The sequence below is a fragment of the Candoia aspera genome, chromosome 3 (genome assembly GCF_035149785.1).
Source record: "Candoia aspera isolate rCanAsp1 chromosome 3, rCanAsp1.hap2, whole genome shotgun sequence".
NCBI classification, from domain to species: Eukaryota; Metazoa; Chordata; class Lepidosauria; order Squamata; family Boidae; genus Candoia; species Candoia aspera.
In genome coordinates this window covers 188,876,039-188,894,555 of record NC_086155.1, presented here as the reverse complement: position 1 = coordinate 188,894,555, position 18,517 = coordinate 188,876,039, and the positions used below count along the sequence as shown (strand labels likewise).

Below are 18,517 nucleotides of genomic sequence, written 5' to 3'. Positions count from 1 at the left end.
AGCTAGATTTATTAGGAACTGAACTACACTTGTCTGCATATAACTTGTTTAAATTCCAAATCTGTAAATATTATAAAAACGAGTAATGTTCCATGTACAAAACAAAAGGAAATAAAAAGGAAGGCATGCAGCAAAGTAAAATAAGCATAATGACATTCTTATACAATCTACAAGTGGGTTAATCTACAGTATTTTAAGGAATTTCTAATGAGAAAAGGCAAACAATTTGTACCCCCAAAAAAACAGGCAAATATAATCAACACTAAAAATAAAAGAGAGCCAGTTTGGTTAAGTTTCTGGGCTAGAAACCAGGATTCTGTGAGCTCTAGTCCCACCTTAGGCATGAAAGCTGGCTGGGTAACCTTGAGCCAGTCACTTTCTTCCAGCCCAACTTGGTGCAACGTAGACTAGCCTCCTCATGGTGCACCCCAGGCAACGTGACTTGTCACGGCTAAATGGTCTACACATCTGGCTGCTGGACCTCACAAGGATTTCCCAGCAAGAATAGCAGCATGAACACTGAACTGCTATGCCATACGATTAAAAAAAAATTAAAAATTAAAAAAAAATATTCTTATTTTCAGAATTTCAACTAACATCTTAAAATACCTGCAGATGCAAATTTCTTCAATTAGGACAAATTTATTTGCCCATCTTCTCAAGGAAATTTTGTCATTTAAATAATGCAAAGAATGAGTGATTTAAAGAGACATCAACTGTAATACACAAGGACAAATATCAAAGATACAAGATCACATATTATTATTTCAAGGTACACAGTTATGCAAGAGTTGCATAGTTATTATTACTATTACTGTCTATTAATGTCTATGCATGTTTAAATATAGATAAAAACAAAACTAAAAGCTAGTTGTCTCTTTAAATTTCAATGTAGAGTTTTGATATCCATGCAATACTTTTCAAGCTGTACACAAGACAGTATGACATTTGTTAAGATGGTCTAAAACAACACATTCAAAAATTAAAATGGGAAAACAGACCAACTTTGACATTTTCCTACTATCCATTTTCCAAGAAAACAACAACAACCAAAAAAAAAAGCTTTAGTTTCTGTCAGGCAGATTAAGCCTTTACCTGAACCCTAGGAACAAAAGGCGCTGTTCTTCTACTAAGGCTTTGGCTCTGGTAAGCAAAATTAAAGAAAAAGCAATAAAACAAAGCCAAAAAGACAACACACTAGAAACTAAAAGACCAAAATTAAAACAAGGACACACAACTTTAAATTATGCCATACACCAATAACACATTAATTTAAAAGCAAGTGTTAAAACTCAGTCTATCTGTAAAGGTATTATTAAAATTGTAAACATTCTTTATGTTTCTCTATTAATAAGATTTTTATCTGACTTTGTTCACATTATGACTGGCATCTCCTAAAAATGAGTTTGTCCTTTCCAATGCCCTTTATTAAGAGACTTTCCTATGTACAATGCATGTTAACATAAAGCCACTTAAAAGACAGTATGACACAAACTTATAACCCCATAATTGAGAGTAAGCCCCATTAATGTCAACTGGTCTTGTGTTAGAATATTTAGGATTATATTACACAATGTCATGGAATACAAATGAAAATACCTCAGTTTACCCTTACTGCTGGCCCTTAAAATGATTTAATAGTGAAATGCTGCATGGGGCCTTACTAGCTGTTTTCAGTGAGCTAATTTTTTCTAACACACTACCAATTATTGGGCTTTGCTTTAATAGTTTCAAAGGAGTGGTACAATTTATTTATTATACTGAGCCACTTCTTGGATTGTAAAATGCATTTAATTAGCTCACTTTTAATTATCTCGGGATTATTAAAAGATCATCTTCGTACTCTTACACCTTCTTATTAGGAGCATGAGAAAACCAATAAACTGTTAATCATATTTCAGGCAGTGTTTTAATCATATTTATTGTAATTTCTGTATTATAACTGGGCATCCACAAGTGGATGTCATACATATCATGAGGTCATCACACACAATGCAAATCAGATTCTATATGTGATATGCCTTACACAAATTATGTAATTCACACCATTTGTGCAATGACATCATGTCATGCATGACACCATTATGGCTTCCATTAGGCACCTATGAATTTATACCGCTGTCAATTTATTTTAATGTCCAAGAACCACTTTAAAAAAAGCTGCTTTACAGTATATAGTTATTTCCAAAAGTCACACTGGGAAATTCTCTGCATATTCTATGCCCTCTTTGTTTGGAAGAGTTTCTTTCTCCTTTTCATTTGGAGGAGCAAATGATAGGGCCAGGGTACTGGAAGCTGAGATATTCAGTGTCCTGGCAAAAATATATAATAATCATAGCATGAAATAAAGGAGAATTAGAAGCATTGGTAGAGGCATAATATGAAATAAAGGAAAACTAAGGCGTGGGTTTTCAAACTACAGGTTGCAACTCTCTAAGGGATCTTGAGCAAAATTAAGAGGAATTGCAAATCCCAGATCCACAAGAGGACGAGGGACTTAATGGGCTGGAAGGATGGGAATTGGTAGGTAGGTAGGCATCAAACCAAACCAAACCAAACCAAACCTTTACTGTAGCCATAAAACTAGCAGATACAAACAATTAAAAATGAAATGTGTTTGTGTGTATGTATAAGAAATTATAAGAAATTCAAACACAAGGAGAGATGGATGGTGCATATGGAAGAACACAATTGGGCAACCTAGGAGAATATATCCAAATAATGGTAGGACAAGAGAAACATCAAATAGAACTCATTCTGTGCCATGGAATCTTTTCAGGATAGAACTCATGCTGTGCCAGATAGATAAAAGTCATCTGGAACTTCCTGTATAGAGAGTAATAAAGGAGGATATGGCCCAAAGATTCTACAAGTAGTCCTCACTTAATGATGATAAAGGGAGCAGAATTTCCATCGCTAAGCGATGCCGTAATAAAGACAGCCATCGTGTGATCGCATCACTTAGCAAGAGCAATCCCGGCAATCCCCGTTGCCATTGTTAAGCAAGGATCACAGGTTGTTAAGCAAGTACCTCCTTGCCAACTTCCTGCCGGCTCCCCACAAGCAAAGTCAGTGGGGAAACCAATAGGAAATTGCAAGTCCCAGGCGCCTCACAAGCAGGCTGGTGGGCAGGTAAGTGGCTGCTGCTGTGCGAAGGATGGTGTGCGGGAAGCCAGTGAGACACAGCGTGAGAGCGGCCAGGCTGGGGATGGTTGCTGCCGAGTGGGGGAGACTTACCAGAGCAAACTGTGACCTTCCCTGCCAGCTTCCCCATTGATTTTGTTTGTGAGAAGCCAGCAGGGAAGATCACAAATAGCTATTACTTGACCATGGGACCCTGCAACCATCCTGAGTGCGAGCTGGTTGCCAAGCACCCAGATTGCAATCACATGACCACGGAGGTGCTCGGACAGCAAGAGCTTCAAAGACCAGTTATACGTACCATTCACTCAGTGCTGTTGTAACTTCAAACGGTCACTGAACAAGTAGTCATTAACTGAGGATTACCTGCACTGAGCTGCTCCTACAAGGACCTTGGCATAGGGTAGTATTTTTGTAATGTTCCATCAGAATGGCAGAAAGCAATGTATCCAGCCTGGCCAAAGTGAAAACCCAGCAAAATTTCAGAATATTGATGGTGGCGAGGTCAGAGGCTGGCACATACCCATTTGAAGAAACCCCACATACTGAGAGGCTGGGAACCAGGCTTAGATTGATCTGAAAATCAATGTCCAAGATACTCTTCTTAAGAATATTGCTATTTTCAAAGCTTAGTGGGCAGAGTTCTCCAATGAGATTCCTAGGAAGTGAAGCTTGCCAATAACTTTTAAAAGTTGGCTTAAAGTGGTCTCCAAAAACTAATGAAGCCAGAGTTAACTTTATGCAAAGGTTAAAAAGATAATACAAGTAGTCCTCCACTTACAACCATTCATTTAGCGACTGTTCAAAGTTACGATGGCACTGGAAAAAGTTACTTGTAACTGGTCCTTGCACTTACAGCCATCGCAGTGTCCCCACGGTCACGTGATCAAAATTTGGGGGCTTGGCAACTGGCATGTATTAATGACAGTTGCAGCATCCGGGGTCATGTGATTGCCATTTGCGACCTTTCCAGCTGGCTTGCAACAAGCAAAATCAATGGGGGAAGCCAGATTTGCTTCACAACCATGTGACTCGCTTAATGATCGTAGCAAAAAAGGTCATAAAATTGGGCACGGTTAGGGTTAGTGACTGAAGTTCCAGTCCCAATTTTGGTCATAAGTCAAGGACTACCTACCAAGCTTCAGTGTCCAATGAGACCAAGCTTTCTCTAAACATATAGCAATGTTTTTAACATAATTTAGAACTGCAAGGATAGCTCTAATAGACTAAATAGTTTTTAGGATGTCAAGCTTTCTAAAAAAAGACTTAACACTGTAGAGATGTGAGAAATGACCTTGGCTATGAAGACCTTCCACGCTGCAGAGATAAAGTGAGCTCCATTTGAAGGGAAAAATCTCAAGACAGCAAAAGAGTTATGATAAGCAACACTTGCCAGATATAAGTAATGTTCTCTCCATAACAGCAAGGCCTGGAACAGCACTCCAAAGTATTTATGTGTGCACCTGCTTAATAGCATTCCTATTAATTTGCCAGTTATGAATTTTATGATAATTTTGTACAAACTCTTTTAGTCTTCTGATAGTTTACTGTATTACTATTTTTTCCTCTAAGCGGAAAAAGGCCAAGGTGCCCTTATCTCTGGTTCTTTTTTTTTTCTTTTAGATGGGTAACAATTGTGTGGCTCCAGTAGGTAGGAAAACATGATGGGCTGTCAACATGGGTGAATAAGGCATATTCAAATAGGCCCAGCAGTCATTTTTCCCACTTAGTAATTCCAGATAAATAAAATCTACTCCAGAGGAACAGCAGGTAGATAGGAAAGCAGCACAATAGGGTCTAGGGCCAGAAGCAGCAATATGACCTTGGAGCAGGGATGGGTATCTGTGGACAGGACAGAGAACAGGATAGAAAGACTCCAGATGCAATGGTCGGCAAAGAAAGTAGGGACTTTGCAGGTTGCAGAGTTGGTAACAAGCAGGTAGGTCTTGCAGATCTTTGTTTAAGGCCAGCAGCAATCAGAGCTGATGGACAGGACAGAGAGTGGCAGGACAAGAAGAGGTCCAGGAGGACAGTAAGGGGCTGTACAGGTTGTAAGGCCAGGAGGAGAGAAGCAATCGTGGTCTTGAGCCCAGCATAAGAGTAGCAGCAGGGTTTGGGCAGGATGGCAGGCAATGACCAAACAGGATTGGGCACAAACAAAAATACCAATCAGAGACCAGCCCTCACCAACCCTGAACCAATTGGAAACCAGCTCAGCTAAAGACCAATCAGAAGTCAGGTCACCTGGCTATAAAGACAAAAGCCCAGTCAGTCCCTGCTCAGTTGCCTGTAGTGCGCAAACCACCTTGACTCTGAGGATGCCAGCCACAACTGCTGGCGAAACATCAGGAAATCTGTGACCTGTGTCACTAAACCCTGAAGCTCAATATTGCTCAAAAAGCGTGTTTAGTAAAAGGCAAATAGTGCATTCCAGCATAAGAACCTTATCTCATCTGTGAAACATTGTGGTGGCAATATCATGGTTTGGGCCTGCTTTGCTGCCTCTGAACCAGGACACCTGGCCATCAATTGTGAAACAATGAATTCTGAATTGTACCAGCAAATTTTATAGGAAAATGTCAGGGTATCTGTCTGTGAACTGAAGCTTAAGAGCTAGGGGGTCATGCAGCAAGACAATGACCCAAAACACACAAGACGTACGACCAAAAAATAGTTAAAACAGAAGAAAGTTAATGTTTTGGAATAGCCAAGTCAAAGTCCTGACCTTAATCCTATAGAAATGTTGTGGAAGGACTTGAAATGAGTAGTTCATGTGAGGAAGCCCATCAACATTCCTGAGTTGAAGCTGTTCTGTAAGGAGGAACGGGCTAAAAACCAATGTGCAGGGCTGATCAACAGTTATTGGAAACGTTTAACTGCAGTTATTGCTGCCCAAGGGGGTTACAACAGTTACTGAAAGCAAAGGTTCACATACTTTTGCCTCACACAAATATGTAGCTTTGGATCAGTTTTCTCAATAAATAAATAAACAAGTACAATGTTTTGGACTCATTTGTTTAATTGGATTCTCTTTATCTATAAATATGACTCAAAAGATAACGTTTTGGGTCATATTTATGCAGAAACATGGAAAATTCAAAAGGGTTCACAAACTTTTAAGCACCACTGTATGGCTGTTGATCTCAAATAGATCACAGTTGCTCTATTTAGAAAGAAATTATGATGCTTGGATGTATTTAAAAATATATTCCCAATTAGATTTTCTAGGCTGTTTCAACAAAAAGAGTCAGAGACTATTCAGAATCATTACATTAACATCAGCCAAGGAAGAATGACCCCTGAAGAGCTCAGGATGGAGGTGGTGCCTCCATCCTTGCCCTCTTGGATCTCTCAGCGGCTTTTGATACCATTGACTGTGAAATACTTCTGTAATAACTTCAGAGGCTGAGAGTGCACTGTTCTGCAGTGGTTCTCCTTCTTCCTCTGAGGCCAGTTCAACTCAGTGTTAGTGGGAAGAGAGGTTTCTTCTTAAATGGGATGCCTCACATCTCAACTCTGTCCCCACTCCTATTTTAATATCTACATGAAACCACTGGGTGAGGCCATCTGTTGGCACAGGGAAAAAAAATATCAGTATCCTGATGATACGCATATTTCCATAGCTGGCCATACAAGTGACACTGTTGAGGTTCTTATCCAGTGCCTGGAGGCTGGGAGAGTCTTGATGGATCAAGATCAAGAGGCTTCAGGTTTTTGGGCTCCCTGGATACTGTGATTTTTCATCTTTAACTCTTTCTGGGGTAGCACTCCCCCAGACAGAACTTGTGCACAACCTGGGGGTTATTCCGGACTCATGACTCCTGCTTGAAGAGCACATGGCAGCCATGGTCAGGGGGCCCTTTCCACGGATTCATCTTATGTGCCTCTTGTACCTGTTCCCTGAACCAGGAGGCTCTGGTCACTATAGCTCATGCCTTAGTCACTTCCTGGTTGTGTTACTACAATGTGCTCTACACAGGGCTGCCCTTGAAGAAAACTCAGAAGCTTCAGTTGATGCAGAATGCAGCAGTGCATGCAGACTTCAGAACTTCAAAGTTCACCCATGCAACACCTCTGCTGCACAAGCTACATAGGCTTCCAGGTGCAATTCAAGGAGCTGGTTATCACCTTTAAAGCCCTACATGGCACAGGGCCAGTTTACTTACAGGACTGTCTGTTTCCAAGGGTTTCTGTCCATTCCACCAGATCCAACAGAGTGGGCATGCTCCAGGTCCCCTCTATCAGAAAGTGCCATCTTGTGGGAGCAAGGAAATATGCCTTGTCTGTCACAACCACTGCCCCATGAAACAGTCTCCCCCTGAGATTCGGAAAGGCCTGAACCTCTTGGCCTTCTCCCCAAGCATTAGGGAAGCCCAAATCTATCTGTGTGTTTTTATGAAAAAGTGATATAATGCCTCCATTATTTTTACTCTTGTATTGTAATATTTTAATTAAAGTTTTTTATATAGTTATTGTATGGTTTGCCACCAAGAGTTATATATTTAAGATGGGCAGCTATATAAATTTTATAAAATATATAAATAAGAGTGAAAATCAATATGCTTCCAATGAACAGGAATAGTCTCACTCCCAAATCCTTTTCCACTGAGAGATTTACAAGGGAACAACTACCAGAGAGGAAAATCCTATATATAATACCACAACTCTTGTAACTCCTAAACCCTTTCTCATTCCCGGTCAAGAAAAAAACTTTTCTGCCCAGCATCAGGATGTATTGGCAAAACAAGCCTCCTTAATTAAAAAAGCTTGAAGTATATGTCAAATAATAAAGGTGAAGTATGTTAATGTATAGAATATGCACATGAAATACTCAAAACTAAGTAAATATTCAACATGCACATGAAATCCTCAAAACTAAATAAAATCTCATAATGCTGAAATTCATTTTTGGTGAATTCTAAATAGTCTACTCTTCAGCAAAGGATCGTTACCTTGTCGTGGTGCTGGAGCTTGAGCACCTCAATGATGCCATGAGCTAAACCGTGAAGGGCCACCCAAGACGGGAAGGTCATGACAGAGAGGTCAGACTAAATGCGATCCCTGGGGAAGGTAACGGCAACCCACCCCAGTATTCTTGCCATGAAAACTCAATGGATCAGTACAACCAGAGATATGTCGGTATACCATCGGAAGATGAGACCCCCAGGTCGGAAGATGGTCAAAATGCTACTGGGGAGGAACAGAGGATGAGCTCAACTAGCCCCAGACGTGATGACGCAACTAGCTCAAAGCCGAAAGGACGGCTAGCGGCCGACGGTGCTGGTGGTGAACGGCGAATCCGATGTTCTAAGGATCAACACACCATCGGAACCTGGAATGTAAGATCTATGAGCCAGGGCAAATTGGATGTGGTTATTGGTGAGATGTCAAGATTAAAGATAGACATTCTGGGCGTCAGTGAACTGAAATGGACTGGAATGGGCCACTTCACATCAAATGTCCACCAGATCTACTACTGCGGACAAGAGGACCACAGAAGAAATGGAGTAGCCTTCATAATTAATAGTAAAGTGGCTAAAGCAGTGCTTGGATACAACCCAAAAAACGACAGAATGATCTCAATTCGAATTCAGGGCAAGCCATCTAACATTACAGTGATCCAAATATACGCCCCAACCACAAATGCTGAAGAAGCTGAAGTAGAGCAGTTCTATGAGGATCTGCAGCACCTACTGGACAACACGCCTAAAAGAGATGTAATTTTCATCACAGGAGACTGGAATGCTAAGGTGGGCAGTCAAATGACACCTCGAATTACAGGTAAGTATGGCCTGGGAGAACAAAACGAAGCAGGACACAGGCTGATAGAATTTTGCCAAGACAATTCACTCTGCATAACAAACACTCTCTTCCAACAACCTAAGAGACGGCTTTATACATGGACTTCACCAGATGGACAACACCGAAATCAGATTGATTACATCCTTTGCAGCCAAAGGTGGCGGACATCTGTACAGTCGGTAAAAACAAGACCTGGAGCTGACTGTAGTTCAGATCACGAACTTCTTCTTGCACGATTTAGGATCAGACTAAAGAGATTAGGGAAGACCCACAGATCAGCTAGATATGAGCTCACTAATATTCCTAAGGAATAGATTTAAGGGACTGGACTTAGTAGATAGGGTCCCGGAAGAACTCTGGACAGAAGTTGGCAGCATTGTTCAGGAGGCGGCAACAAAATACATCCCAAAGAAAGAGAAAACCAAGAAGGCAAAATGGCTGTCTGCTGAGACACTAGAAGTAGCCCAAGAAAGAAGGAAAGCAAAAGGCAACAGTGATAGGGGGAGATATGCCCAATTAAATGCAAAATTCCAGAGGTTAGCCAGAAGAGATAAGGAATTATTTTTAAACAAGCAATGCGTGGAAGTGGAAGAAGACAATAGAATAGGAAGGACAAGAGACCTCTTCCAGAAAATTAGAAACATTGGAGGTTAATTCCAGGCAAAAATGGGTATGATCAAAAACAAAGATGGCAAGGACCTAACAGAAGAAGAAGAGATCAAGAAAAGGTGGCAAGAATATACAGAAAACCTGTATAGGAAGGATAACAATATCGGGGATAGCTTTGACGGTGTGGTCGGTGAGCTAGAGCCAGACATCCTGAAGAGTGAGGTTGAGTGGCCCTTAAGAAGCATTGCTAATAACAAGGCAACAGGAGACGACGGCATCCCAGCTGAACTGTTCAAAATCTTGCAAGATGATGCTGTCAAGGTAATGCATGCTATATGCCAGCAAATTTGGAAAACACAAGAATGGCCATCAGACTGGAAAAAATCAACTTATATCCCCATACCAAAAAAGGGAAACACTAAAGAATGTTCAAACTATCGAACAGTGGCCCTCATTTCACATGCCAGTAAGGTAATGCTCAAGATCCTGCAAGGTAGACTTCAGCAGTTCATGGAGCGAGAATTGCCAGATGTACAAGCTGGGTTTAGAAAAGGCAGAGGAACTAGAGACCAAATTGCCAATATCCGCTGGATAATGGAAAAAGCCAGGGAGTTTCAGAAAAACATCTATTTCTGTTTTATTGACTATTCTAAAGCCTTTGACTGTGTGGACCATAACAAATTGTGGCAAGTTCTTAGTGGTATGGGGATACCAAGTCATCTTGTATGCCTCCTGAAGAATCTGTATAACGACCAAGTAGCAACAGTAAGAACAGACCACGGAACAACAGACTGGTTTAAGATTGGGAAAGGAGTACGGCAGGGCTGTATACTCTCACCCTACCTATTCAACTTGTATGCAGAACACATCATGCGACAAGCTGGCCTTGAGGAATCCAAGGCTGGAGTTAAAATCTCTGGAAGAAACATTAACAATCTCAGATATGCAGATGATACCACTTTGATGGCTGAAAGTGAAGAGGAACTGAGGAGCCTTATGATGAAGGTGAAAGAAGAAAGTGCAAAAGCTGGTTTCCAGCTAAACCTCAAAAAAACCAAGATTATGGTAACCAGCTTGATTGATAACTGGCAAATAGAGGGAGAAAATGTAGAAGCAGTGAAAGACTTTGTATTCCTAGGTGCAAAGATTACTGCAGATGCTGACTGCAGTCAGGAAATCAGAAGACGCTTAATCCTTGGAAGAAGAGCAATGACAAATCTCGATAAAATAGTTAAGAGCAGAGACATCACACTGACAACAAAGGCCCGCATAGTTAAAGCAATGGTGTTCCCTGTAGTAACATATGGCTGCGAGAGCTGGACCATAAGGAAGGCTGAGCGAAGGAAGATCGATGCTTTTGAACTGTGGTGTTGGAGGAAAATTCTGAGAGTGCCTTGGACTGCAAGAAGATCCAACCAGTCCATCCTCCAGGAAATAAAGCCAGACTGCTCACTTGAGGGAATGATATTAAAGGCAAAACTGAAATACTTTGGCCACATAATGAGAAGACAGGACACCCTGGAGAAGATGCTGATGCTAGGGAGAGTGGAAGGCAAAAGGAAGAGGGGCCGACCAAGGGCAAGGTGGATGGATGATATTCCAAAGGTGATGGACTCGTCCCTGGGGGAGCTGGGGGTGTTGACGACCGACAGGAAGCTCTGGCGTGGGCTGGTCCATGAAGTCACGAAGAGTCGGAAGCGACTAAACGAATAAACAACACAAATAGTCTACTATATTTATAGCTACTGCTGGCCATGTTTCTTATTTATCCAAGATAAGACTTGGGGAAGTCAGCAGGAACTACCAATTATCTATCATTAACTTCACTCTCTCTTTTCTTTCTATAGGACTAGCATCCTCCAATAATATATTTAGGGGCTTGTTTACTCAGTTGAATTATTCCAAACAAGGAACATTTTTTTTCTCTAATGGATACATGTAGCTTCTTCTCTTGGAGAAACTGGAGCACTATACAAATTTCATAATCTTGATCTTAAGAGAAATATGATAAAGACTACTTCAGAACCTGTTCCAGCTTGACTATGTCCTCCCTCATAAGACCAATATCCAATAGCCTTGCAGGAATGATTCTAAGAGAGGGACAGTGGCAAGCAAAAACCACGTCCTTGTGTTTTCTTTCCTTATTATTGTTTATTAATGCTTATTATTATTGTTTATTAATTAGTGTTGATATAAGATGCCTTGCAATCTTGCAACCATAGTAAGTATTCTGAGAGCAGAGATATAATAAATAAATACAATTCATCATGTTGGATCAAAAGAAAGGGTAAATACACTATTATTGCATAGTTTCAAAGAAATCAGATCCTTTCTCATTCAAAAACTCTTAAAAAGCACATTTCCCACTTTTTCAACAAAAATAGGTATGTTCACAGAACATTATGGATTACAAATTATTATACCATAGCTTAAGTGTTCTATAAGTTAGTTACAGTTCAGTGTGAACTCAAAAAACTAGGTTGAGTTTAAACTAACTTAGATAACATGATAAACTTAGATAATTGTTTTATGCTACCAAGCCATGATGTGATAAACTTTACTCACCATTTCAAATGTTCTGTTTATGTCTTTTCAAAACAGTATAGCCTTTCAAACTAGTTCAGCATGAAAATGCTAAGGAGTGGTAATTATGTATTACTACTATAATCAGCAAAAGGGATATGGCATCTGTTGGCACATTACCACCCCAGACTTAGTTATCCATCTAAGTTTTAATAATGATATATGTAAAATTTTAATCTCTTTTACACTTTTGCTGTGTATTCAAGTTCAAAATATTGTAATGATTTTAATACTGTGGACAAGGCATTGCAAAAGTACATACAGATAGTCCTTGACTTACAACCGTTTGTTTAATGACAGTCTGAAGTTACAATGGCTTCGGAATGGGTGCTTTACGGCCTGTAAAGGACTTCCAAGTATCACAAAATGTCACACTACCACCCCCGCAGTCACATGATCACACTTTGGGCACTTGGCAACCAGCTCACATTTATGACCAGTTGCAGCGTCCCTCAGTCACATGATAAAATTTGTGACTTTTTTTGCCATTTTCCAGAAAAAAAACACCCATTAGGGAAGCTGGATTTGCTTACTGACCATGGTGATTTGCTTAACGACCATGGAGATTCGCTTAACAACCATTGTAAAAATGGTCGTAAAATCAGGTCTGGTTATGTGGTGACTCAGTTTACAACCATGACTTACAATGGAAATTCCAGTCCTAATTGTGGTCATAAGTCAAGGACTACCTGTAGTACCCACTCTCCCAGCCCTCAATATAAGTATGTACTGACTTTGTTTCAATTTAAGAGAATGTTGAAAACTGTTCTACTATCCTTCACATGAATTACCTACTGTCTGGGTATGTTGTACTTAACAAGCACTATTATTATTTCAAAATAAATAAACAGAAGAAATAAGAGCTGGTAGAGAAATAACCAAAACAGGCCCATGGCAAACTAAGACCCCCAGAACCCTTCCAAAGATTTTACTTTATTGTAATTTTTAAAATTTTAGAAAGGGGAAATGATTAACTGCATAGGGAATGATCATGTTAATTTAATTTAATTTAATTTAATTTAATTTAATTTAATTTAATTTAATTTAATTTAATTTAATTTAATTTAATTTAATTTAATTATTTATTGTGGATCAAGACCTGCCCACTTTTTGGAGTGCAGCTCCTGGTACTTCAATCAAAGACAAATAAATGGTGTCATCCTGAAAAAAGGCTTCCAATCCCTGACATAACAATCTGTGAGGAAAGTAGTGTGGGTGGGTTAAATTACTGTACATATGGATCTAATCATCAATTTCTGTGCATAAAGGTTTGCATTCCGCTTGAATATTTGTTCATAGTTAGTAAATGTAGATACAATCCTGTTACATATAATATTCTATGAATTTAGAATGAAGACATACATATACACAGTATAAAATGGCTGTAGTCTAATTCATGTTGAGAAAGAACTGTATGAAAAGAGAAATCAAGGTAACAATTTTAGTACACTGTTACTTGGCATTTTCCCTTAAGAAAGTTTTATTGATAATAAACAAGGATTACTACACTCAACAAATGTTTACATACTGAAAGTTGTCCAGATAAGAACTGTGGAACATCCCTCAACATGCCAGGACTCATGGGAGAAGTAACTGATATAGAAGGCCGATCCATTTTCTGTGATTCAAATGAACTAGAACCTGAAAGTATAATTCATTTCATTTCATTAAATTACCAAATATGTAATTCTGTGTGTTTATATGTAAGAGAAAAAGCATCTGAACATAGACAAGCATACTATAAATTTTATATATATATTAAATACGTAAAAATTATATAAATAGAACATTGAGCAAATTAAAACAATGCAGCTAAAGCTGAACAATGCAGATCCCTCATTTGAAAAGGAATTTTGACATTTCACTGACTGAAACATATGTTAGATAATTAAAAATGATAAATTATATACATAGAAACCATAACAATTTAAAGGCTAAAATCCTACAATTTACCATGAGATTTTAAACTTAATATGAAATGAGATTGAAAAATGGCTGAAGGATTCAGAAAGTCACCTTCAGAAAGTCAATATAAGAGAAAAGCTGTATGGTAATTTTACAAGCATTATATATTGAAATGTTCCTCTGTGGTTACCTTTGGTATATCCTATTATTGTACAGCAAACAATGGGACAAGTCTAGATCTTATATCACTTTAGCTGTAATCCTATATAGACCCAGTTGTGATTAAACCCATCAAACTCAGTGGGGCTTTTTTACCCATTGAAAAATGACTAGAACTGCACTGTATAAACATTACCTGAATGATGGAGACATTGCTCAAAAATAATCAACATTATTATTATTTAAAAATCTCTATCATCATAAAGTACATTTTACTTAATAAAATTGCAGTAAACAAAAGAAAGAGATAAAAGAAGTTTAAAAGATAGGAACAACTTCAATTCTATTTTACCCATAATGGTATATTCTTTTTTTTAACAAAGAATACTGAGAATATATTAACACTGTATTTACTGACTTCTGACAGAATGGTTATTAAAGGAAGAGTAAAACAAGACAAAGTATGTATGCAGACACAGAGGAAGTGGCTATATCTCAATTTTCAGCTGGATATTACATCTATCTGATCCTGAAACATGAAACTTACTGGACTCCAACTGTGCATGTGTAGTGTCAGGTATTCTGGGAATATCCCTGCAATTATGAAGAATAAAATATGATCATATTGTACCTAGCCATTACAGCTAGCTAGTACATAATAAATGTGAAAATAAGAGTACATATAACAGAACACCTAAAGTTTTAAAAATATACATTTGTTTTTCATACACTGTTTATATAGAAGTTATATTCACATTATGGGAAGTACCATTCATTCCACAAACCTTTCAAACTCTCTGAAACAGACTCTGCTGCTAGAAAGACATAATTCTATGCAATTCAATTCAATTTCCATGTAGTTGGAAAGCTGCAGATAAGAGTCAAACATACAAACCAACATTTTAAAGTAAAGTGCAAGCAAAATATTTTATGCGCATGTATAACTGCTGAAATATACTATAACTTAATCTGTGGCCACCAGTGTAACTGCAACTGACAAAACATTGATATATAAATATAAACAGACTGAAAATGGTGTTAGCAAGAAATTACCACTGAGTTCAGAATATCTTTCTGAATATCAAAATCAGACTGGAAACAGTATTTTCTCTTATTTGTTACAGTTATATAAAATGCAATATAGAAAAATATATGGGTGATCTACGTTGTCTTGAAAAGCTAAAAACAAATGAAACATTATATGAGATCACATTTAACAGTTATCAATAATCACTGTAGTAGTCAAGACTTTTGAGTGTTAGAAGCAGATAAGCTAAGGATGAATAAGTTAATTGGTTACAGAACACTCAACCTATTCTAAACTTTCTGTTTCTGTATAAGCTATTACTCAGCTTGTACAACAGTTAAAGAAGCATTCTATACTGTAACTCACCCAATTGGTCTTGAAACTACAAGTTCTACTTGTGGCTCTGGTTTGGATTCAAGAATGATATTGTACACTTCTTCAAAAGTGGCTCCTTGCAAAAGCCTTCCATTCCATTCTAATACTTCATCACCTGAAATTATAACCATCACAATCTGTTTACTGAAGAAAAATAGACCTTTGAACTCTATCAATATTACTGATATTTGATCTTGATAATTTCCATAAGTTTGATTTTAAAAAAAGACAGCCTATATGTAGGCTTTAATCAATAATATAAAATAAATTTATAACAAATTCCTGTTAAAGAAAAATTTACTTTAACATTTTTGTTCTTAAAATAGAATAGGTGCAACATTATTTCACTTTGCATTATTCATCTTTTAATATATATTCTACAAAACACTGCAACTGAGAACAAAATAATCTATCTATCTATTTATTTATTAATTATCAAATTTATATGGCCACCCATCTCACAAGAAGTGACTCTGGGTGGTTTACTGCAAAAAATATAAAAACAATAAACATGTCAAAAGCAATCAAATTACAAGTTAAAAGAACATAAAATACACAAGAGATTAGATTGCAAGGGAGCCACCTCAAGATTTCACCAGTCCCCTGAGACCCCCAGGCCAGATGACATAGCCAGGTCTTAAGGGAATTCTGGAAAATAAATAGGGATGGAGATGACCTCACTTCGGGGGGAAGAATGTTCCATACGGTGGGCATCACCACCTTTATTTATTTTATTTATATTTCAAATTTCTATCACCACCCATCTCTCCCGAAAAGGGGACTCTGGGCAGTTTACAATAAAATAATGTAGTTCCCTGACAGGACCCATGGCATGTCTCTTTTACCAGATCTGATGGGACAGGCAGATGTAATCGGGGAAATGTGGTTATTTTATTATTTATATTATTTATAAGACAATTATTTCAGCAATCTTCATTTTAAATGTTGATTTAAAATAGCAGGTGCAACAAGAGGCTTCTCCTGGACATAACTGAAAGCCAAGTTTATGTTGAGGATGGAACTATATGCCACTTCCCAAATAAATACATAAATAAATAGGACTCCTTAATGAAAAGATGGAAGGAAAGAGGAAAAAGACCACCAACAGCAAGGTGGATGGACTCAATTACAGTGGTGATGGATGTACCGTTGGAAGACATGAAGAACCAAGTTGGGGATAGATCATCCTGGAGAAAATCTATCTACGTGATCATTAAGAGTCAACACCAACTTGATAGCAAATAATCAAAAAGTAAAAAGATGGGGATCCCAGTCATAAGACAGCTATAATCTGTATCACAGGACAAATTCTTGGAACACCAGTATAATGCAAGTGATCTCAATCACATTATATATAACAAATGTTATTTCTGGTGGGACTTTATTAAACATGCTTATACTCTAAGGTTTCTTTTTTTAAAAAAAAATCTATTACACTAGGAATTATTTCTCAACAACCAAGCAGATATGCTTCTATGTGAAACAACTGAACTTAAATGTTTCTCTTTTCTTTTTACTATCTGAAATATTTTCTCTCCCCTCATGTAATTTAAATGGCAAACTTAATTTTAATTTAATTTTAATTGCTGAGTGAATACGAGTGTGTGCAGTAGAGTCCTTGGTGCTCTCTGAGCCTTGTTGTTTTTTTATTGCAGACATTTCATTGCCAGACTAGGCAACATCTTCAGTGTGAAGAGGGAGTGGGCCTTGCTCTCTGTTTATATACCGTGGTTTGTCTAGCTTGTGTTGGTGTAGGTGTTGTTCTCTTGGGAGTTCCTTGACTGGGCTGTTGTTTGCTGCTTGGTTGATTGAGTGTGTGTCACTGTCACTGTCTATTTACTTCTATGCTCAATTCAAAATATTGATTTTTACCTTTAAAACTGTAAACTATCAGGGACCAAGTTACTTGAAGAACTTTGTGAATGTGACCAAATATTAAAATGCCCAGAAAAAGATTTTATAGTTCACACATCATTATCTTCAACTAAACAAGTAGTTATAGGGTATCACACCTTCTCACTCTTACCATTTTTTAATTTATCTGCCATACTTGTAATTAGCATTATAAATAAGTATATGTCACATACACTGAAAAACTCTTACAATGGATAATCTCAAATATTGCAACAAAATAAAAAAATCTACTGTTACAAGGAAAGGTTTTAAATAATGCAGGTGTACATCGCAGTATTAAAGGTATATGTTATATCAGACTAAAAATCAGAATTACCCTTTCCCAATTATAAAATTGAAAACAATTCTCATACCTGGCCTAAGATGTCCAACTGTGTCAGCTAAACTTCCTCTTTTTACTTTGGTGATAAATGCACATAGCCGACCTGATTCAGTCATTTTTCCTCCAACCACCTGTTTAAACATATGATTAAAATCGTATTTTAAAGGGTTCGCACAGCTTTTTTTTTCTCAGTTTTAATTTGGTAGCCAAACTTACATCAAATATATTAGAATGAATTTATCTGGACACAGAAAACAGGCCAATGAGTGCCATCAACACCTTATTGGTATTTTCCAGAAATATTTTTCAGCTATTTTAGTTCAGATCTATTGGTTCTATCAGGTTAGTTCCACCAAGCTAATGACCAATTTCATATACAGAAGCTATGTGTATATACAGAACATGAAAGTATGAACTGTATATCATTGCTCATGCAAATTAGTTCACATACTTAATACACTATTTGGACACACAAAAACTGAATATACAGGTAGTCATCATTTACTGACAGCCTTGTTTAGTGACCGTTCAAAGTTACAGTGGTGTAAAACAAAAACAGCTTTGCGACCAGTCCTTGCATTTACGACCATCACAGCATCTTGCAGTCACATTGTTGCCATTCGCATGCTTCCCAACCAACTTGCAACAAGCAGTTAATGCAGAACGCAGAAGTAAAATCA

The 18,517-nt window shown here is 37.9% G+C and overlaps 1 protein-coding gene across 1 annotated transcript in view; it reads right to left on the bottom strand.

Annotated features, from left to right (window-relative positions):
- RIMS2 (regulating synaptic membrane exocytosis 2) overlaps positions 1 to 18,517 on the bottom strand; it is a 209,326-nt gene that overhangs the window by 155,152 nt on the left and 35,657 nt on the right. The window contains exons 5-8 of the mRNA XM_063299583.1: positions 17,869 to 17,968; positions 15,593 to 15,716; positions 14,747 to 14,793; positions 13,664 to 13,776 (exon numbers count right to left, since the gene is read on the bottom strand). Of these exons, the coding sequence (XP_063155653.1) occupies positions 13,664 to 13,776; positions 14,747 to 14,793; positions 15,593 to 15,716; positions 17,869 to 17,968 (384 nt within the window). The remainder of the gene's footprint in view (positions 1 to 13,663; positions 13,777 to 14,746; positions 14,794 to 15,592; positions 15,717 to 17,868; positions 17,969 to 18,517) is intronic.